This window comes from Maylandia zebra, linkage group LG23 (genome assembly GCF_041146795.1).
Source record: "Maylandia zebra isolate NMK-2024a linkage group LG23, Mzebra_GT3a, whole genome shotgun sequence".
Classification (NCBI taxonomy): Eukaryota; Metazoa; Chordata; class Actinopteri; order Cichliformes; family Cichlidae; genus Maylandia; species Maylandia zebra.
This window is the reverse complement of record NC_135188.1, coordinates 26,091,219-26,114,507: the sequence shown is the minus strand read 5'-3', so window position 1 is coordinate 26,114,507 and position 23,289 is coordinate 26,091,219. Positions and strand designations below refer to the sequence as shown.

The 23,289-nt window shown below is 41.7% G+C and overlaps 1 protein-coding gene across 1 annotated transcript; it reads left to right on the top strand.

Annotated features, from left to right (window-relative positions):
- Positions 1 to 376: 376 nt before the first annotated feature.
- On the top strand, positions 377 to 23,103 carry map3k2 (mitogen-activated protein kinase kinase kinase 2). Its single transcript, XM_024799212.2, has 17 exons — positions 377 to 715; positions 3,767 to 3,839; positions 4,152 to 4,270; positions 4,353 to 4,393; positions 4,491 to 4,590; positions 6,819 to 6,932; positions 7,573 to 7,669; positions 7,938 to 8,068; positions 8,863 to 8,942; positions 9,033 to 9,097; positions 10,541 to 10,633; positions 10,730 to 10,969; positions 11,051 to 11,199; positions 13,186 to 13,317; positions 13,532 to 13,661; positions 13,755 to 13,932; positions 18,492 to 23,103. The coding sequence occupies exons 2-17, from the start codon at positions 3,785 to 3,787 to the stop codon at positions 18,709 to 18,711; spliced, it is 1,944 nt and encodes a 647-aa protein (XP_024654980.1). The 5' UTR covers positions 377 to 715; positions 3,767 to 3,784; the 3' UTR covers positions 18,712 to 23,103.
- The last annotated feature ends 186 nt before the right edge of the window (positions 23,104 to 23,289 follow it).

Sequence of the window (23,289 nt, the reverse complement as noted above, 5' to 3'; positions counted from 1 at the left end):
TTTGTGCTTGCATAATTAATAATAATTAATTTAATCAAAAGACACTCTTAAATCTCTAAATATGTAGAACAATTATATTAAATTATAATAAAAATCTATAAAACTATTAAAAAAACTACAATAAAGTGATTAAACACCAATCAAATGTATTTATTCTTTGACAGGAAACTCATAAGTTTCTCTGATGTGACAGGTCGTGTTTTTATTGGACTCTTCCGACAAGGTTGGGGTCAACACCTTTCAAGTTTCCGTAAATGAAATATAATATCCTGGCACTGGTTATCAAAATAAAACACATAATAGTTACTTGAATGTATCTTCTTTTATTTTCTGTGTCTACTTCCGGTTAAATTATTTTTAATACGTGATAGCTTGATGGCGTCGTGGGGTCAGCAGTGAGCGGAGCTACCGTTAACCAGGGTGTAAAGTACAGCTAAAAGAGCGCCTCTGATGAAGTTAGCCTTTTAACCACTGCACAGACAAGGAGCTACTTAGTTGGATGAGCCGCCGTTTTGTCGTCTTGTGGTCGAAAAGCTTCAGCTGGTCCCTTTGACAGCCGTCAGGCCTCGTCGTCGTCGTGGTCCGGCAGCACTCGAGTGAAGTTGGGAGCGGACTGCCAAACTTCTGCTTCCTCCAGCGGCTCTCCGCGGGGCCCGGGGCTCCTGTCACCGGCCCTGTGGATGAGGAAGTGACTACACATCTAATTAGCGCCCAGGTACGGTACTAAAGAAGTATTTGATCCATTTGAAGGGTTTATTTATTCCTTTAAGGGCTGTTTGTTTTTCTTATAGTCATGCAGCGCAGGTGAACGCTGTTTAGCTGTGCGGCTGGCTGTTAGCATTAGCTCAGCTTGACAACTTCCCTGGCCTGACAGCTAGTTGCACACGTCTAGCTTAGCTTCACATATCGGCTCTCTGTTTAGATAACAAATAGTATTTTGGGCGTAAGTGTCAATAGTGTCTTATAATTATTCATAAAAACGGCTGTAATTGCTAAAAATGTGCTAGCAACAGTTGCTATGTTGCTACTCGGCTAACGCTAGCAGGAGAATCTAAAGCGAGCTAATTATCTACCAAAGGAGGCCATGATTTTGCTGTTGATATCAACTTTGTTGTGAGCACTGAGCAAGAGTCGGTACAGAAGATGATGTTCATGAGGAGGATGATGTATGTAAGGATAAAAGAGAGAAGAATAAACGCTAAGCTAAGGCTAGCACCAATGCTGCAGCTCTCTCATCAATCAGTGATGATCACAGACTATCATCAACAATTTCCAATCAACTCCTCGTCAGCAGAGGCCATCTTGACTTAAATTTCCACTCTTTTGCAACAACAATAACATGAAGGCTAATTATGTTTGTACAGATTACATTCTGGAGGTTATGTTCAATAGTATTAATTGATAGCTGAGCAATAAACTATTTTGATTCCACACAAAAGCTTGTGCTGCAACCTTTAAAGCCCCTTTATTGGACGCTCATAGCTACAGTCATTGCATATTTCACTATACATGACAATGCAATAGTATAATATACAGCTTAGTGACAAATTAAAAAGCTGAATGCTTGACCTCCTATAGTGTGGGCATCCGGAGCCCAGTTAAACATAATCAGTGATCAGTAGAAAGGTATGGTCTGGAAACTGACTCATCTGAATAGACCCACATTAACAAACATTGTCACATTAAAATGGCAATAAAATATCCATCAGTGTGGGTAGTTTAAATGTGAAGAAAAGGGCTCTTAAAGTAGGGTCAGCATTTACTCCACTACACTTGTATTAAAGATTTTGTTGCAGCTGTTTTCTGTTTTTTATGTTATCAAATCACAAATATACTATTTATCTTTGCTAGGGAACGCAGCAATTTAAGGGCTCCCATTCCAGAAGTGAGTTCCTTGTTCATTCTCTCCATTGATGTTTCAAAAAATCCTTATATAAAGAGTTTTAATCCTCAGACCAAACCAACCAGCTACGAGGTGAATCATGGCTATTAAAAAGATTTGATTTGGATAAAAAAAAAAAAAGAAGAAGAAGGCAAAGGTACGAGGCTGTGTACAGGAACTGCTCATCCCCATAATGCACTGCAAATCCTAGATTTCACAGTGAATGACTTCCAGCCTCCTTCAATGTAATCCTTTACATTGTTGTAGTGTTGCCTCGCTGCAATCATTGCTCTCTTGTTTTGTGCTGATGTTCCTACATTTACAGAATTTCAACAGTAACAGCGACCTCCACCGATTGGAGGCATTGCTGTTTCGGTTCAGGATTGTGGGTAGAGTAGTTCTTGTAAGCAGTGTCATAAGTAAAACGGGTTTTTGTTAAACCAGGGTTATATGTAAATAGTATTTAGTAAGCCTGCTTAAGGTGTTTACATTATGGCTGATATTCAGAATACTTGTGGGAGTTTTACTTCAGCAACCTCACAGTTGAGCTCGATATTCTTATGGTTTAAGTCTGTAGTGTGCAGAGTAATCAGCACAAAAAGAATAATTGTTTTTAATTGCATTGGCAGTGTGTTTGGGATTATTGTCATGCTGAAAAAAATAAGGCGTTGGTAATTAGATGTCTTCCAGATGGTATTGCATGGTGGATTACATGGTACTTTTCTGAGTTCATTATTCATTGATTTTAATCTCCGACACCACCGGCTGAAATACAAAAACAAATGATTTGTGACAGGCTCCTATTAACAAATTGGTTCTTTACTCAAGGCCACTTTTAAAAATGACAGTGTGGCTTCTTGGAAGCAAAATGTAAAGAAACAAGAGGTGACTCAAGACTTTTGCACAGCACTGTATATTGATACCAAGTACCGGGTTTGGGTTTCAGTGTTAATTTAATCGTATGTGCTCCTCACTGGAAGGAAGATACTGTGAATCTTCTTTTTTTTTTTGGGATGATGATCAAAACATCATGCTTGACTCAAACATTATTTTACTTATTTTAAGAAACGTGATGAATACATCCAAGAATATAAACTTATTGTCCAGCACAAGTAAAATGAATCTAATGTGTCTGAAGTCCTCACCTAGTTTATTGGCACTATTCTCCTTTCAGCTCTCTGTGAGTGCTCCTGACTCACACATGCACGTCGTGTGGGGTGTGAAGTGAAGAAATATTGATGACGCCACATTATGTTACCATAAAAATGCAATAAATGCTTCCTAACAAGTTTTACACCTTACACATACCGAGAGTGAGAAGCTGACGGGGAAGCTCACAGTTAAGTCAAAAATGTCTGCAAACGTACAGAGAAAAGCTGCTGGTGTAGCAGTGCTCAGGCCCAAACCCCTGACCCTCATTGCTGCTGGTGTCCTCCAGGCTATGTTGGAGCAACTGCTGCTAATACGTAACATAGTAGACATAGAACAGCATAGATGACTTATATCTGATCCAAATGCTGGATTGGTGCTTCGGGAAATACAACGATAGAACTATCATGTAGACATAACACTCTTAAAATATGTATAAAGCCTCCAGATGCTCGTTTTGACATAAAAAAAAAAATAAAGACGAGTTACTACAAATTTGCATTATTACAACAGCAGAATGGCCAGAACAAAAATGAATAGATGCAGCACAATGTTATAACAATAATACTGCACAAAAACAATAGAAGAAAAATGTACAGTATACATCACAAATTAAATGTAAATGTGTATATATGAGACAATTTCAGTTTAACAGATTGTTTTTATTCGCACATTATGTTTAATGATCCCTTTTAATTGCATGTAAGGATTTATGATGATGTTTTTGTGTTTCAGGAGAAAGGAATCCCTTTGATGGGAGAATCCTCTTTCCTGGCCTCCTGGGTCAATCGCCGTGCCATTAAGATGGGTACGTACATGCTGTGAGATGGTGTTACTGCTTGGCAGCGAGTCAGCTTCATCTTTTGACAGACCTATAATTTGAGGAATTTTTTTTCCTCCCCGAACAATGGCTCTTTGACATCTTTGCCTGACAATAAGTCCCTTGTGTTGTGCGGCTAAGTGGAAGCGGCTTATCTGAAGAGATAAATGCAGCAAGGCAACTTCATTTTTTGTGTTCATATGTTCATACCGCAAGACAGGTTGTTAGAGGAGTCTTTAGCAAGTTGAGTTTTTCAATGATAAAACCTGTTGAATAAGCAGAAGTCATGCTGTCTCACAGATGAGCAGGAGGCGCTGAACTCCATCATGCAGGACTTGGCCGAACTGCACCGCTCCAGCCGTCCTGCCGCGTTCCTGTCAGACCTGTGCAAACCCAAAGCCTCGTCGCCCAAGAACCAGGTAACCCAAGTGAAAGCACGAAGGCTCAGTCTGGCTCATCTTTGCTCTGGCTGTCTTTAACTCTGTGCTCTGTCTCCAACAGAACGATGTGAGAGTGAAGTTTGAGTTCAAAGGGGAGAAGAGGTGAGGTTTCCACTGCTGTGTTTCTCCCTCCGGTGCTGTCAGTGCAGACCAGCAGCAGTGCCCGTCTCTGACCTCTCACCTGTCTTCTTCTTTGCAGGATTCTGCAGTTCCCTCGACCTATCAAGCTGGAGGATCTGAGGTCCAAAGCTAAAGTGGCTTTTGGTCAGACGATGGGCCTCCACTACACAAACAACGAGGTACGAAACTTGAAATGTAATTTTCCTCTGCTTCCTGTAGTAAATGGACTGGTTCTTATATAGCACCTTTCTACTCTACCTGAGTAGAAAGCACTTTACAACATGCCTCAGTCATCCATTCACACACACTCATACAGGGACTTTTTTCTATGCTGAAGTAGGGCTGCTCGATTATGGCAAAAATGCTAATCACGATTATTTTCACTGAAATTGAGATCTCGATTATTTGACGATATTTATTTAACAATAACAATGTATTGAATAATGACTTTAAAAATTGTCAAAAAATAATATAAAATAGTGTGCAAATACTGATAACAGTGCAAATGTTTGCAATATAAAAAATAAATGAAAAATGTAAACATCTATGTTTAGTGAATGTTGCAGTGTTGCTCTGTGGTGCAGCTACGACACTGTAGCAAAGTTTACGCACTATGTCTACTTGATCCACGTCTGACTCCGCGAACCCATAATGTTTCCACACCACTGAAGTTTTTTTTACCTCTCTTTTCAACCAACGGCAGTCACTCTCCTCTCCAAATAACTTCTGCTTAGCTTTCCGAGCTTCCCTCGGGTCCTCTTAATCAACGGTCCCCAACCCCCGGGCCTCGGACCGGTACCGGTCCGTGAGTCGTTTGGTACCGGGCCGCGAGAGTTGAAGATATTGTCGGGCATAAACCGGTCCGTGGCGCAAAAAAGGTTGGAGACCGCTGCTCTCAATTGTTGTGACATGCGTTCGAAATGCAGCGAGGTGCGCTTGATTTGCCACACGGAGCAGCGCGAGAGTAAAGCACGAGGGAGGGGCTAATAATGGGCTCAGTCATTTTTAATGATCGCTGAAAGCCCAGATCGTAATCGTGATTAAAATTCGATTAATTGAGCAGCCCTATGCTGAAGTGCTTCCTATCTAACATTCACACACAGTCATGGATGCATGGGTGGGGGGGCTGAGGTGTTCTGAGCCAAGAGACAAAATCTCTGCAGCGTCTCCTGTTTCGATGTAAAGCACGTCACATCAGATTCGGTCAGTTTCACAAACCACACAGACTAGATCCCTTTCATGTGGAGAATCTAGCTGTGCTATGATCCCCCTCCTGTCATCCTAAACCTGTCCTTTCAACTGCCCTCGGTGCCCCTCTGATGTTGTTCTTCCCTCTGTGCAGTTTTTAAGAACACCCAGTGTGTTTCAGCGGCAGTGTGTCTCACTCTTTGCAGACTGACACAACTTTTTTCTGCTGTTTTCTTTGGTCATTTTGACGCAAAAATCCACCTCTGGGTCTGGTGGTGGATCTGCATCATTGTGATTCATCAGCTAGATGTTTAGTTGCTGCCTCGCTAGTCTGCAACAGAAGTACTAGTAGGTTAAATGAATATTTTAGTAATGTACACCACCAGCTACCTGTTGGCTCTAAGATGACTGTTGGCAGGGGCGAGTGGGATCGTGGTCTGCGGCCTGTTTCAAGAAAGCAGACCACAGTTGTGCTACCAGTGCCATCCTGCCAGCCTTTGATGTAGAAAATGAACGATTGTACGAAAGCTGCATTAGGAAAAAAAAACCCAGAAGTAACGGAGTGAAGGTGTGAGCGTGTGACCACATCCTGCACAGGCGTGTGGATGTTAACCTGCTGCAGCTGCTCCACAAGGTTGGACACACTCTGCAAACTAACATGACACTGTGTACGCAGTGTTAGCTGCAGAGCTGTGCATGACAGCAACCTGTAACTCTGTTTTATCTACCGTAGAACAGGCCCACCAGGGCTTAGCTCTACAGGTTTGCATGCTTTAGCTTTTTCTTCCTATACATAATAGATAAATGATGAACCACAATTGAATTGAAAATCATGAAGTGTTTGAAATGGTGCAGTCACAGTTTTACGTGTCTCAGGAACTTATACAGAAAGGCACAAAGTGAAACATCACTTTCTAATAGCACCAGTGGAGCTGTGTTCCTGAGAAAATGATGTCACTTCCTGTTGCATCTAGTGGAATCCATGAAACCCCGTGAATGTACAGCATGACAGACACTGGAGTGTAGGAAGTGCTGTGAACAGCTGATTGGATCAATGAAGCACCTGTGTGTGGATTATGTTTTTGTTGTTGTGTGCACTTCCACAAATGATCAAAAAGAATCACCCAATTTTTAAAAGGTTATTCAAGTCACTGTATTTCAAATTTTTTTTCTCTTCTTTTTTTTTTTCTCTCCCCCCCCCCCCCCCCCCCCCTTGCAGTTGGTGATTCCATTGACCACTCAGGACGACCTGGACAAAGCTGTAGAGCTGCTGGATCGCAGTGTTCACATGAAGAGTCTGAAGATTCTCCTTGTGCTGCAGGTCTCCTCTGAGGTGGGCCATACTGCAATGACTTTAATGGTAGTTTCTGATACTTGTGCACAGTATGTACGTTGTGTGGCGGCCGACACACCTGCTGCTTTTTCTGTGCTGTAACCCCTCGACAGTTTTTACCTCTCAGCTGTAAAAGGCTGATTGGGGTGTTTTTTATACCAGCGTTGGTATTTTTAATCTTCAAATCAAATCAAATCACTTTTATTGTCACATCACATGTGCAGGTACATTGGTACAGCACATGTGAGTGAAATTCTTGTGTGCGAGCTTCACAAGCAACAGAGTTGTGCAAAATACAATAATGTAAACAAGCAAAATACAAGAATGGCTACATCTGAAACTAATAAATATATGTACAATATATAATAGTATATGCATTTCTGGATGTGTATACTAAATATTTTTGTGTGTGTGTGTGTGTGTGTGTGTGTGTGTGTGTGTGTGTGTGTGTGTACACATATTTTACAAATTAAATAGAGTAAACAATAAATAAAATATATAAAATAAAATATACAGAGTGAGACATGTGCAATCTTTATGTTATAGCAGTGTTAACATAGAAGGGTTAGCTGGAAAACAAAGGAGATGTTAAACTTGTCCAGAGTTTCTTTTTAATGTTTAGTTTGTTTTGTGTCTGCAGAACTCGTCATCCAACATGGACCTTCTGCCGTCCCACGAGGAACTGGACAACACGGGGTTCCGGGTCACAGACAAGAAGAGCATGCTGGCGTTGATAGGTAAATGTTTGCTAAACAGTGATGCAGACTCAAAGCTTGCAGGGACGGGCACTAGTGCCCACCACAGCCTGGTAGTGGGTAAGGGTCAGGAGCGCGCGTGTGTGTGGAAATTTTAAATTGACTGTCTCAGTGGTTCCAGTGTTAAGAAAAATACATGAATGCATGAAACTCGGACTCTTTTGTGCGAAAATAAGCATCACATGGTTTAGCTGTGACTGTGGCGCACACAGGACAATTTTCTCACTCTCTATAACCGCCGTCCTGTCAGGTTCCCACTCAACGGACCGCAGCTCTCCTCCTCCAGGATACATTCCCGACGCTCTGCAGCAGGTGGCGAGGAACGGCTCCTTCACCAGCATCAACAGCGAGGGGGAGTTCATCCCTGAGAGCATGGACCAGGTGCTGATGCTCAGGAGAGTCCACTTTAGTGTTTGCTACTTGAAAAGGAGCTGCTCTGATGTAACAAAGCGGAGCGCAAATCTAGTATTTAAGTGTAAACTCTAGGACATTTTAAATGTAAAATTAATTTTCACCAGCTTCTTTATCATAAAGCCGATATTTAAAGAGTTCTTTTTAAAGTTGCCATGCTGGACTTTACAGTAGCCATTAAAGCAAAACCTTCTGGCCTTTTAGTATTTTATTAAAGTTGATCTTTTCTTCCTCTTCTCCCTGCTGTGACTACTGAGTTCTGTGGTGTACCTGCCACTGTGGAGGACGGGTTAAGTCCCTGATATACTCCCAAACGGACCTGGGCGCACACAGCAGGGAAGATGGTGGATGCGTATCTGGGTTCTTTTCATAGCACATTGAGTGTCTGGGTACATAGATGTGTTTTGCACACTTGTAGGTGAGGTCGTACAGACGTGAATAGTGAAGGTCAGCAGGCTCCTTCGCAGGCATGGGCAGTTTGTGTTACGTCACAAACAGCCTTCGTTAAAGTGTCACGTGATTCAGTGTAAGTGGCATAACTTGTGACTACTGCAGGTCTGGAGAGATGAGGGAAGGATTTATTTTTCTGTTTTGGAGGTTGTAAAAAGCTTAAATGTAATGTATTTATTATTGAGTTTTCTGAAGTTGCTCTTAGCATCATTTTATGTCAAATTAAATTCACCTGTTGGCTAATGAGATACAATTTGATTGGTTTTGAGAGGATGTGAGTTTGTCTCTCTCTCATTTCTCTTGTTTTACTTCAGATGTTGGATCCATTGTCCATGAGCAGTCCGGAGAACTCGGCTTCTGGAAGTTGTCCCTCCCTAGACAGCCCACTGGACAGGTGTGCGTCACAGAATAAAACAGGAAACCACAAAAAACTGCCGTGGAAGAAATCCCTCTGATTTGTTGCTGTTGTCTTTGTGTTGTGCAGTGATTACCCAAAGTCCAGGATGCCCAGGGCTCAGAGCTACCCAGACAACCACCAGGACTTTCCAGGTGAGAGCAGATCTTAGTTCACGGTAGAGCAGGGCAATATGACCAAAAATATTTATCACGATATACATTTGAAAATTTGCGATAACGATATAACTGACGATATAATTGACACTAGACAAAATACTTTACAACTCCACAACTTTATAAAACCCCATCAATGTATTTTCACTTAAACAAGCAGCTGTTTTTTATGTGCATTAAAGTTATATAACAAATGTAACAGTACAAATGCAAATTCCTTGCTGACAGTTTAACCAAAAGGCATTTCCAGTGGAAATTGGCCGACATATCTTCAGCATAACCATGTATAATATCCACAAAACTTAAAAAGAGCTTATACACACACAACGCGGTAATATTATGTTGAAGCACAGTAGGTATCACTCCGTGAGGCGCCTGCCTACGATAGCCGTAATGCTCCGACAATCCATCGTGCGGTTTTGTAGCTTAGCAAAGTTGTACTGAAACATTTGACAGATTTTCGAGCGCCGTGTACGCCATAAAATCGTTTCAAGGTCAGTAAACACAACCAGAGTTCATATATATAAGGCACACGGGATTATAAGGGGCACTGTCGATTTTCAGAAAAATCAAAGGATTGATTTTAAGTGTGCCGTATTTTCCAAACAACACGGTAATAACGATGGCCCGCTAGCATGCGCTACCTAAAATAGTGCTTTGTTGTGTATCTGACGGACGAAAGCTAAACCAGTTCCACACCACTGAAGTTGCAGCATTTTTACAAACCAATTCTGGTTCATCAGTTTCATTTAACGATCCACTTTCTCACTTCTCATTCTGCGTCGCCGCCATGTGCGTATGTAAACAAAGGCACTGCGCATGTGCGTTTTACCCATATTCTATCACGATATTTCATTTTCCTATTGTTGCCCAAAATTACACCGGTATTACCGTGAACGGTATGATATAGCCCAGCCCTAGTTCACGGGTGTTAGACTGTTTAAGGGTTTAAAAAATAAAAACAACAACAATCTGATCTACCAGGCAGTGAAGAGTTTAACAGGCTAAAACTTAAACCAGACTAAGAGCCAAACCTTTAACCCTCTATAGTTGATGTACTAGCATGTCCAAATCACACGACTGATTTTAAGATGATGTAACTGCAAGACGCAGCCTTGCTGAATCTCTGTTTCTACTTGTGTTGAAAGTTAAGACTTTAAACTATATATCAGGTATTAAATCGTATTGCTGGACCAAGTAGAACTAGACTTATGATCACTAACCTACACCATGCTTTGCTTGTCACGTTGAGGGCAGGAAGAAATGGTAAAAATGGGATTTTTCAAGGAAAGCGAGCACTCACGATTTACAGATTACAGTTAAAAGGCCCAAAACATTCTCATGTCGAGGTTGCCATCTTTGAAAGCTGTTTTGAGGCCATGGCCTGTAAATTTAATCTTTTGTATCCTCCTTCCTCTGCAGAGTACGATATTCCGGTGTTTGAGAAGTCAGGGAAAGGAGGGACGTATCCTCGCCGGTACGGCATTCCTTTTGGCCTTCAGGATTACAGTGATGGTGGGTAATTCATTTATTTATTCCTACTGATGCTGAAAGCAAATTGACTTTAAACAGGGATTTAAAAATGATCGCTCTCCTTCATCCTCTGAACAGGGAGGAAGACTTTCCCTCGGGCTCGGCGGACGCAAGTTCACGGTTTCCGCTCTCCAATCAGCTTCAGCTCAACCGAGCAGTCGCCCAGCACCAGCAGTGGCAGCAGCGTCTTCACGCCTGACCTGGAGGAGGTCCCCGGCCCCGCCAGGAGGCCGCGGAGGGGGAGTGACATCGAGCCAAACCCCAATCCAGCCGTGGCGCCGACGCTCTCCGTCATGGACGTCAGTCCACCCAGCCGCTGTGAGTCCTCGCAACACGACACGTCCTCCAGATGTTTGTTTTTCTGCGTTTTTAGCAAACCTGATGTGTCTTTGTGCACAGCCCCGCGAGCGCCAACCAACTGGCGGCTGGGGAAGCTTCTAGGTCAGGGAGCTTTCGGGCGGGTCTTCCTGTGTTATGATGCCGATACTGGACGGGAACTGGCAGTTAAACAAGTTCAGTTTGATCCAGAGAGTCCCGAGACGAGCAAGGTACGTACACAGCAGCATAGAATATATTAAATATAGTGGTAGGAAAATGGAAAGACAAGGCAAAAAGGAAAAAAAAAAAGACCTTAAATAATTCCCTGAATCATTGCTTTGGGTGGAAGTGTAGATCTAGATGCTATGTCATTGTTTTATGAAGCTTATCAGGGCTCTAGAGTGCGACCAAATTGGTCGCACATGCGACCAAATTTGTCAGTGGTGCGACTTTAAAAAAAAAAAAATAAATAAAATAAAATAATTTGGTCGAACTGTTCGGGTAACAAAAAAAAAAAAAAGAGTCTAACTGTCTTTTTCTTTTTTCACTTAAATGACCTCGGACAAGAAAGCCTATTTTTTTCTGTTCAATACTGAAGAAATTTAAACTTTATATGCAGAACATTGTAGAATATTTTTAAGGTTATCTGCTATAAAAAGCCAGACCAGGAAAATCTCCTTCATGTTTTTCTGTGTTTTATTCTCAGTTACTTTCACACAAAGGCATCTGCTGTGATGTTCACAATTCTGATGAAGTCTCATGTGTATCAGTACTGATAAATGATTAGAATTATAATATTTCTGACTGTCTGAGGCTAAATTGAATCGAATCAGGACTTTGAGAAACAGAATCGAATGGATTATGGAAATCAGTGATGATACCCAGCCCTAGTGAGCAGCCTAGGCCTGTGAGAAGTGGATGTAGCTGTGGGTAATAAGAAAAGATGAAAAGTTAAGGCCTGATCAGTCTGAAATCCATAGCCAGTGCTCTGACACGGTGCCATCAATCTTTGAATGCTGAAAAAGCACAGTGTATCCAGGAAACACATTATATGCTGCAATAAATGCACTGCCCAAGTGACCCCTCTCCCCGCTGCCTTTCAGCAGCAAACAGGTCGTCAGAGGAGGCTGAGATGATGATTAAGTTTAACATTTTCTACAATATTGACAAAGCACTTTAAGCACAAGTTTGTTAGTTAATAATTTAGAAATGAATATTGTCTGTATGGACTTACCCCCCCCCCCGAAAAAAAGAAGAAGAAAGTGCTGTGGTTGAAAAATTTGAGTGCGCCTAACTTTTGTGCCGGACTGGGAGGCCCGGGTTCAAATCCCGCTTATGGCAACATTTCTTTCAGTCAACAGTTAAACTTTTTTAACTCTTTTCAACACAAATTTAAGCTTTTTCACCCCTTTTCAGCACAAATACCAGCTTTTTCAGAAAAAACTCTTTTCAGCAGAAATTCTGCTGATTCATCTCTTTTCAGCAGAAATTCTGCTGATTCATCTCTTTTCAGCAGAAATTCTGCTGATTCATCTCTTTTCTGCAGAAATTCTGCTGATTCATCTCTTTTCTGCAGAAATTCTGCTGATTCATCTCTTTTCTGCAGAAATTCTGCTGATTCATCTCTTTTCTGCAGAAATTCTGCTGATTCACCTCTTTTCTGCAAAGTTTTCAGCCTTTTCACCTCTTATCAGCACAATTCTCAGCTGTTTCTGGTCATTTCAGCAAAATTGTCCGTCTCTCCACCTCTTTTATTTTGTGAGAATTACTTTGGCGCAGTGAGATGAGTAGCTGCCTTGAGACCAGAAGGGCCAGGTTCGATCCTGCTCAGGGCAATGTTTTTTTGTTTTTGTTTTTTTCTCTCTCACCCTTTTCAGCTTTTTTCAGCATACATCTTCAGCGTTAAGGCATCCACACAGCATTTTCGCAGGAAATGCAAATTTTTCTAGTTTTATTTTTAAAATGCCTTGTTGATTTATAAAAAAGCCAGGGAGGGGGAAAAAAGGAAAATCATACAATGTTAATTTGAAAAACAGGGCTGTAAATAAGGATACAACTCAGTAAATTCAAACTAGAGACACTTCGCTCCCACTTGAGAAAGATCTTTCCAGTCCTCTCGTGTATCTGCTGTTAGAGCCTCTAATTTGTTGTATGTAGAGGTGAAATCGGTTTAAATATGTTCTGCTTGAATGTGTGCCCTTCTGTTTCTGCTGCAGGAGGTGAGCGCACTGGAATGTGAAATCCAGCTCCTGAAGAACTTGTGCCATGAGCGGATCGTCCAATATTATGGCTGTCTGCGAGACACGATGGAGCGAACGCTCTCCATCTTTATGGAGTACATGCCTGGAGTGAGTGCACACAAACTGTTCACTGTTTCCAGTTATGTGTGTGTGAAGCTAAAAATCTCATGCTCTATTCGAGTGGAAATCCATCAACACTTGCAAACAAAGTTCCTTTTGTTCGAGTGGAAATGACAGCTGTTTCTCTTAAGAGACGCTAAATTTTAATGTGAGGAACAGCAGGGATATTTCTGATGATTCCTTCCTTTCTGGTGACCCTCAGGGATCCATTAAAGACCAGCTGAAGTCGTACGGGGCGCTCACGGAAAATGTGACGCGCCGCTACACCAGGCAGATCCTGGAGGGGGTTTCTTATCTGCATAGCAACATGATCGTCCACAGGGACATCAAAGGTGAGCTGATGTTTTCGCTCCTGCTGGGGAAATACTTGGGACCAAACATCGTCTTTGAAAAGTAGAGCATGAAACTGTGCAATCGTCTTTCAGGTGCAAACATCCTCAGAGACTCGGTGGGTAACGTGAAGCTGGGAGACTTCGGGGCCAGCAGGCGGCTGCAGACCATCTGTCTGTCAGGAACAGGCATGAAGTCGGTGACCGGTACCCCGTACTGGATGAGCCCAGAGGTGATCAGCGGAGAGGGTTACGGCAGGAAGGCAGACATCTGGTAAGACCAACCTCAAAAGTCTTTACTACATTATTCAGAGGATGCAGCATGAAAGTGATGTAAAAAGTAATTTAAGTGGTACCAATGTAGATGAATTTTTACAAACTGACTTTAGAAAGTGATGCAGCAGTGAACTTCCACATCCCAACAGCTTCCTTCATCAACACAAACATCCATTAGTGTTGCTTCCAGTTTAGGGGTTTTAGTCCCAAAAAACCAGGACACCAACCAAAGATGTTTTGGCCAAATATAAAACGCACTTTTATTTATTAACCCTCTGGGGTCGTCGGACGCACCGGCGCGTCAAAATCACAACACAGCTACAAGATGCAGCGACTCAGAGTCTCAGTTTCAACTTGGGTCGAAAGTGAGGACTTCAAACTACATACCAGTTTTTGAATTGTGTCGATGGGCCACGTAAAACCAGAGTTATGATTAGAAAATACACGCGATGTATTTTTCTGACTAAAACCGCGGTGTCTAGAGCGGGAAGAACGGTAAAAACGGCGCTTTCTATGGACAGCGCTAGCAAACACTCTCCGCTTGCGAGTGAAAAAAGAAAAAAGAAAAACACCCCTTTCCTATTGGTGTTAAAGTTTACCATGTCAGCCAATCAAAAAATGATGTGGCACTTGGTTGTTTAGGGAGAGGGGGACGTTTTAGGAGCAACACTGGCGAGAGAAAGCAGGTAAGCGAAAGAAAGAGAGAGCGAGTTTTCATATGTGAGACATTAGAGACGTTTAGCGTGTTTGGAGGCTGTAGTTAGTGTGTACTGTAGTCATTGTTTTGTTTTGTGTGTCAGTTATACTGCTGAATTTCACAGTTGCTCCAAAAAAGCCACCAAATTCAGATTCCAGTGTAAACGCTGTTCCCACATGGAAAACAGGACTGATGCACCTCCTGCTGTCAGACCTGCAGGGTTTAGGCCTGTGGTGTTCTCCTCTGTCTTATACTGGACACAAACTATTTTTTTTGGACTGGCACAAATAATTTGTGTACCTTCTTATTTGATGCAGCACACCTGATTGTTCTGTAAATAGATTTAAATGGTTATATAAAAAATGCCTGAGGCCTTGGCTGCATTTTTAGGTAAACAGTACCATATAACTTTGTTGTTTGCAAAACTTGTGCATAATTTTTAGAAATGTACAATTTCTATTTGCATTTCATTGTTTGTGGGTTTTACAGTAAAAAATGGAACGTTTTTCTACTCGGATTTTGAATTTTTTTTTTTTTTGGTCTGGATTTAGATCAACTGTGCTAATATAGTATACCAAAATGAAAAAATAACTCAAATTTCAGATATTTGAGGTTGTGCTGAAAATAATGATACCAAACAAGGCAAGATAAACAGTTTTTTTTAAAAAGGTGAAATATAGAGGTAAAATCAAAAGTAGTCAAAACGGCCAATTATACCCTGGACTCCAGAGGGTTAAAGGGTCAGAAATATCAGGAAAAGTCAGGTAACACTAACTCTTTTCCTTTAAGTCTTTAGACCAATCCTGCTTATGTGTGCATTTAACCTCAAAAGCCTCATTTAACTCATTTTTTTTCTTTTTTTTTTTTTTCTTCTCCTTCTTTCTATTGAGTTGCTTCTGGTATGCATTCTTGATTGAGGTATTGTCGTTACCCGCCAAGTACGTGGGCGGCCGGTTGGGCGGGCAATGTGGACACCCAAGGTTGTAAAAATGTAACCTTGTGAGGTTATTTAATATAAAGGAATATTCTGCTCATATGTACATCAGTGTTTAATTACGTCTTCAGAGAAATTAAAAGGTTTTCATGAACTTAAAAATAAACCTTTAAAAGTTCATGGGAATGATACTGGTTTGTGAGACCGGCCACATGCACCGTGCACCAAAGGTGGAGGAGAAGAGAACTCGTTGGTCGCCGTCACCAAAGAAAGGAAAATGTGAAGGAAAGGGATAATGAGAGATGACATCTTAATAAAATGTCCTCCGCTTCATCTTAAGCCTCATCTCCTGATCTGCAGTCGGGGCTCAGATCAGGAGACACTTTAATATTGTCAGCAGATTAGACATGTGACTAGAGCAGGGCGATATGGCCAAAAATATTTATCACGATATATATTTGAAAATTTGCGATAACGATATAACTGACGTTATAATTGATGCGAGACAAAATACAACTCCACAACCTTACTAGCGCAAAAAGACAACCTTCCATTTATTTTCACTTAAACAAGAAACTGGTTTTTATGTACATTAAAGCTTTATAAAAATGTAACAGTGCAAATGCAAATTCCTTGCTGAAAGTTTAACCAAAAGGCATTTCCAGTAGAAATGGGCTGACATATCCTGAGCATAACCATGTATAATATCCACTGAAGTTAAAAAGAGGTGCTTTGTAACATTAAACTGCAGTGTGCAGTACGCATTTTTCGGACCATAAGGTGCACGGGATTATAAGGCACATTAAGCGAAACAAAGCAGTCAGATAAATCAAACTTTATTAAACTCATTCTTCTTGCTTCCTCCACTTCTGTACCATTGATTCATTAATGTTGAATTCTCCGGCAGCTGCTCTATTCCCATGTTGTTGCAGTATATTAATGACTAACCTCGTATTGTGGATGGATTATCTCAGTTGTTCTCCTGACTGAAGTTTGGTCCGTTTACAGCATCCTGCCATGCGATTGCATTTGTCTCTAACCATGAAGAACCTTCACGTTAACTTTTATAAGTGGAAAAGTGTTAGTGTTCGTCCTCCAGCTTCACTGTTTATGTTATGCTAACATAGCTGTGTCGCTAGCGATCACGTAGCACATCATTATATACCAGCTAGCCCAACTTCAGTAACCCTACAAACGTCACTGCTGTTTAGTTTCCTGTCTTCATTTATGTTGGAAGTGATAGCAGAGCTGTACGTTTGATTTTTTTCAGAAATCTCTCAGTCAGAACATGCTATATCATGCTTAGGTAACTAGCGAAACTAGCGCGCTAACTCCCGCTAGCTTCCTGCTAACTTCTAACTCCGTTAAATGTAATACATTTTGTTTTCATGGATGCCTGGAAGTTAAACTTCATAGTTACACCTGGTAAAGCAGCAATGCTGATCGTTTTATTAAAGATGAAAGAATTTAGACAGTTAACTCTTGGCGATGCTGCAGTGTTCGTTTGACCTGAAGCGACGGAGTTTAGGACCCAGATTACTCCCAGATTTAAGAGCATCTTAGTCCGACAAATATGACAATAACAACGGCCGCTTGCATGTTCTGCAAAAAAATGTGCTTTGTCGTGTATCTGACGGACAAACACCAAACCAGTTCCACATCACTGAAGTTGCACCATTTTTACAAACCAATTCTGGTTCATTTGTTTCACTCAACAATCGGCCGTGTGCGTATGAAAACAAAGGCACTGCGCATGCGCGTTTTACTCATATTCTATCGCGATATTTCATTTTCCTATCGTTGCCTAACATTATACCGGTATTACCGTGAACGGTATAATATGGCCCAGCCCTACATGTGACCCTCCCATCTCGGGACAACTGGCCACAAGCCAGCTAAACAGCAACAGCTGTTAGTTATGCTGAGTAATGCTGGACTCAAACATTCTGATTACATGCTCACTTTGTACAAGAGTTTGTTTGCTAAAGACTCAGTCCAGCAATGTTAGATGCACTTCAAGTATGACCTGAAAGTATCACTAACACCAGCTAACAGAGGCTAATAGTAGCTAACACTGTCAAAAATAGCAGCACTTCCTAACAGAAAAGTTGGGGATGTCCTCAACAAATCACCTCAGTTTTTTTTTTTTTCTTCATGTTACAAAATAACACTGAACATCCACAGGTCTAACAGATATGACTGGCAAAAAAGAAAAGACATTGAGGGTCTTTTGGTAGTTTTTATGGTGGTAACACACAATGAGTCTGAAGTGGGTCTTTCCATTGAGTTTAAATGATAAAACATGAACAATGGTGGTGTCTTTTATTTTGTTTTTTAAGACTGAAATCAACCATCAATCAGTCCAATGGGTAAATTTAAATAAAATAACAGAACGCATTGTGAAGAGAAAAAGTTGTCACGAATATCTCTCTATACCATTAGTTTAGATGCTCCTAAAGGAGTAGGATGAAGTTCACACATGCTTACCCCTCTTAATACGATTTAATAATTTAGGGAGTTCAGTGTTGGTTATCTAGAGCTCCTTCTATTCTGTGTGAAATGTTCTGTTTGTTAGAGAATCTGCAAACAAGACCATGTTGGTCACGTATGTAACCAGCGCAAACCTCTGAAGACGCTTCGTTGTAGCCACTAACAGGAAGCTTTGGCCACACGTGGCTTCAAACATTAAAGACGATGTTGTTGGATGGCTTTTTATAAAATCATGACTTTAACTGTCGAATGAAACGGGTAGGAAAGTAAAGACTGGGTTGCCTTTTGATGTTATTGTGCCACAGAAAGGTGGAAGCTGTAGCTGAGAGCATTTCCTGTGCTGTGAGGCCATGTTGGATCTAGTGAAAACCAAATAAAGCTAATAAATTGACCTTCCTTTCTTTTATGGGCTTAATGTTTGTTTTGTCGTCTTCAGGAGTGTCGGCTGCACCGTTGTGGAGATGCTGACTCAGCGACCTCCGTGGGCAGAGTTCGAGGCCATGGCGGCCATCTTTAAGATCGCCACGCAGCCCACTAACCCCGTCCTGCCCGCCCACGTGTCGGACCACTGCCGGGAGTTCCTCAAACGGATCTTCGTGGAGACCAAGCAGCGGCCGTCTGCAGAAGAGCTGCTCAGGCACATCTTTGTACATTAACCCCTCCCGCCCCCTCCTCGAATCTTGAACCCCTGCCTGCCTGCCGAACTGCCAAATACGGCCTTATCTGATCCCGCCCCCTCCACCTTTACGCTGAGACCACGTTGGACCAGTAAAGACTGGCTGGGAGAAGGTGGGGGCGCTCCTCCTGTCTCTGTTTGTATGAGACTGCCATAAAGGACACAAATTCTTATTTTATTTTTCTCCGCAAGTTGCACCTTAACGTCTCCAACGCGGAGGAGGTTGAGCACTTCCTCCTCTCTAAAAAAAACAGTTTTGTTTTTTTTTAATGTTTGTACGGTTTCTCGCTCTGAGCGTTTTGAAGCGGGATGGCGTCGGTGTTGTTGCCCTAACAGGAGCTGATGCCTGACTCTGGAGTAAACCCCGCCCTGCCTCCTTCTCATCCTCCTCCAATGTCTCGCTGACCCGACCCCAGAATGTAGTCTCCTGCCAAAACCCAGAGTGACGGGCGCGCTGCTATAGACAAACCTGAATCCCAGATCCAGAGAACACTCCCCCGAGAATTTTCCACCCACCTGCCCTCATCCCTCGCCGAAGTCCACTCCGTTTTCTGAACAAAGTGCAGATGAAACGTTCTGATTCGTCGTCCCCGTCTCTGTGCCTTTTTATGTTTGAGAATGAGTCTCAGCTTTTTGTTCTCAGTTTTTTTGTTTGTTTGTTTGTTTTGATTTTTGCCTCCTGGATAAACTGCCTTCACACCAGCTGATCCCAGTTCAGCCGTTTCTGCCTTTCTGCGACGGGGACTCGCTGTGCTGATCATTTTGGTTTGTTCGTTCGCCTGCTGTACCAGCACCGCCGGCTGGAAACCAAATACCCTCTGTTTAGAAAAGTCGTCATGCTGGTGTAGAAGTGAAGCGCCACATCGGTACCTGTGCTCTCTTTCCTCCTCTGATTCTCTGATCTGATTGGATGTCTCTTAGCATAGCAGATTCATGAATTTACTGCTGGTAAACATTGGCTTTTAGAAACTCGGTCTGTTCAGCCACAGAAAGCAATAGGGAGCACTCTCATGACCAGACTTGAAAGGTGCAGCGTGCAGAATTGTTGATTTAAAACATTTAAAAAGTCAACTAAAACACACTCGTATCCTCTTCAGACCACCATAGCTAATTCTGGAAGGTGATTTGGATGTCTAGTTTAAGGAGAGCAAGTCGATAAATGAAACTGAAGCTGTTGGTAAGCGAAAGGTGGCCGGACAGGGTTTGTTTTGCTGACAGAGCTTACACCATCCCATGGACAGGTCAGGTCCTCGCAGGGAGCCGCGGTCGTGTAGCTTCACCAGCAGTTCATCTTTTCTGGTTAACACGTCCGTGTCAGAGAGAGGGAAAGAACTAGTTTAATGATGACTCAACCATGTTTGTGCTGTGCTGCAGTGCTTTGTCTTAAAGCCCCCCAAAAATGCAGCTGGCTTTTCCAGCTTGTTTTAAGCTTCCAACTATCTCATGGCAAGGGTTTCAAACCGTGCAGTATATTCAGGACTAACCTCGTGTTGTGGATGGATCGTAGAAGTTTTTACATTTCTGGTCTCTTCTTCCTCAGCATGAACTTCCATGGAGAGCAGTTTAACTCTCATCTAACATCTAAATTTGCACCTTTTAAATGTTCAGATGAAGCCAGCCTGAGTATTTGGATGAGACAGAAGCTGCTAATTTGGTGCTTTCATGTGTTCACAGTGAGTCTCTGCCATCAGATCGGAGAAGCAGTGGGGGGAAACTTGAAGATCTTGCTCTGTTGTCAGTTTCATTTCAAACTAAACGTTTTTAGCTGCTCATCATTTAACTGAAGGGTACACGCAGCCTCTCCTGGAGCTCCGCTGCTGGAGTTGGTACGTTCATCACTGTTTTCAGACAGACTCGCAGAGCTTCATTCTCGTGTTTATTGCTTGGTACTGCAGTCACTGTCACCACCGAATCAAATTCATCAAAGCGGACTCGTCACTTTATACACAAACGCTCATCTGATTTGGAAGCATTTACTATGCACACGCCAGATAGCAGGTGACACCTCAGCTTGTGCTGATCACTTCTTCTTCTTCTTCTAATTCACTTTTTGGTTAGTAATGGTGAGGTTTCTGAGCAGCTCTGCCAGCAGCCAATCAAATGGTTATTTAGGGCTCAAATTATGCCTTAAATTTTGGCTGTTTGCAGCAGGTGGATTATCAAACAGCCCATGTAGAAAGCTTCTAAATGTTTAAACAATAACGTGAATCAGAGTCCTGGTGGGAGTTACTGTTGTGCTGCTAAGATTGAAATGTTTCTAGGTTCAAAGAGACGATATGCAAAACTTATATTATCATCAGAGCCGGTTTCTGCAGAGCAAGGGAGGAAGTGTTTCTGGTGCAATCAGCAACATTTGACCAGCAGAGGAAAGTAATGGTGACTCTCTAAAATTAAACTCCTGCTCAGATCCCCACCTTTGGCTCTCCTACACACATCTACAGCACCTCTCCTCATCGTCTTTGCTGCTGAATGAGCCATTACCAGGACAAGCTTTTTGTGGTGGATAGATTATTGGGTCTGTGATGGTAAATAAACTTAGATTTTAGCTTAGAGAGTCACACTTGTGTGTTTCTGGCACTTGTTAATGAATTAAATGATCCAAACATTGTTTGTAGCACTTGGAGGCCTTTGAAGCGTCGTTGTCCAAATATTTGATTGTGAAGTTCATATTTTCTGTTATATATGCAAATCCAAAAACTGTTAAATGGTTTTCCACTTGTTTTGATTACACCCAATATTAATAGCTGTTCATAAATTGGGACGTTAAGTAGTCTCTGTGACGTGGTATCGTGTAGCACGATTACGGGTGGCAACATGTTAGCAAGCTGCGTTCGTGACTTGTTGTTGCAGAATGCTAATTAGAATGAACTGTAAACTTCTCAGACGAGCTGTAGCTCAGATTGTTTTATTTATTAAATAACCACATTAAAAATGCTCCAACAGCACAAACAGCAGTTGAGATGTTTAGCTTACAGCTGCCTGTGTGTGGCCACTCGCATTTCTTTAAATCTGATTGGTGAAGTTAACTAATATCACATTGTTTACTTGGCCTTCTCATTTATGCAGTATGATGGCTCTTTTAAACACCGTAGCTAAAGAAAAGCTCTAAATAATTACAAATAATTCTTGCTGAAGCTTCAAAGACTCAGATCAGCTTCTTAGGCCCGACCCTGAACCCCTGCAGAAGATTGATTTTTATCAGAGTAGTTTAAAAAAAAAAAAAAATACAAATAATTATGCACTTCTAATGTCTCGTTTAGGTATTACTACAGAGTCTGATTTTTCTGACTGCACCTTTGTAAAAAAAGACAGGGAACAGTTTCTTTGACCTCTGTTGCCCCGACTTCCTCTGAAGACACTTTTACGCCTTTCTTGCTCTGTGGAAACTCAGTTTTACACTCACATTATGCATCTTCTCAGTGGTACGTTCCTTTGGCTCTTCAGGTGGTTCACGGCAAGCCGTCTGGTACTGATGGAGATCGCCAACACTGGTCGTCATAGATACGCACTACCATTATGCACTATTGGTTCTTCACTGATGCCCTCCCACTCCCCCTTAACGGTTCCTTGCGCTCGTGCAGCTCAGCTCAGCGACTTTTTCTTTGCACATTTTTAAAGACTGTTTTTCTTTCTTTTCATTTTTTTTAAATCACTTTGTGTATGAGTGCGAGAGATTTATGATGGTGGTTCAGTTAACCTTGACATGAATGTAACGTCTCATTCTTGGCCTCGTTCACCACAGTGGATTAACTCTTCGGTACCAGTATTTGTCACCTGTGGAGCGCCAAGATACACCTGTAGTTCTCGTTTAAAGCCACTGCTGCCACTCCTGAATGAATGAGTGAATGAATAAACGTGTGAGTGTGTGTGTTAATGTGCATTTACTGCAGATGTTGCTCATTGGACACTGCACCTGAAATGCCTTGAGCATTCTGACTGTAGGGGGTGAGAGCGTTAAAAAAAAAGAAAAAAAGAAAAAAAGAAAATCATGTACAAATGTATAAAAATGAAATTGTACTACTTTTTTTTTTTTTGTTCTTTTTTTTTTTTAAAAGAAACTTGTATCCCACATGTTTGGTCTGTGTATTGTAAAAGAAGCCATGTTTATAATTCTAATTGGTTTGTGACCAATATGCCTGTTTGTATCAGATCTGTATATCAGTGGTACGCATAATTTTTTAATATATTTTTTATTTTTCCTTTTTTTTTTTCTTCTAAATGGGAGATTGTATGCATAGTTGGGTCCTGAGAGACGCAGCGGTGCCGTTGAATGGTTGCTGTTTTTTGGCAAAATTTCTGGAGTATTGCAACAGCTCGGTGTTCATAATTACAACAATTATGACGATGACACCAATAAAAGATATTTATTTCACATCGGGGCTTTGCTGGAGTTTTTTGTTAGTTGGCACTGCGCAAAACTCTCGAGTCATCCTTAATTCCTTTATATGTTAGGAAAACGTAAAATAGGAAAAGTTACTTACTGAAATGTGGCAACATACATGTAAATACAGCATCGAAAGTACAATTCTAGCGAGCTTGAAAGTCAACATTTGGTGTG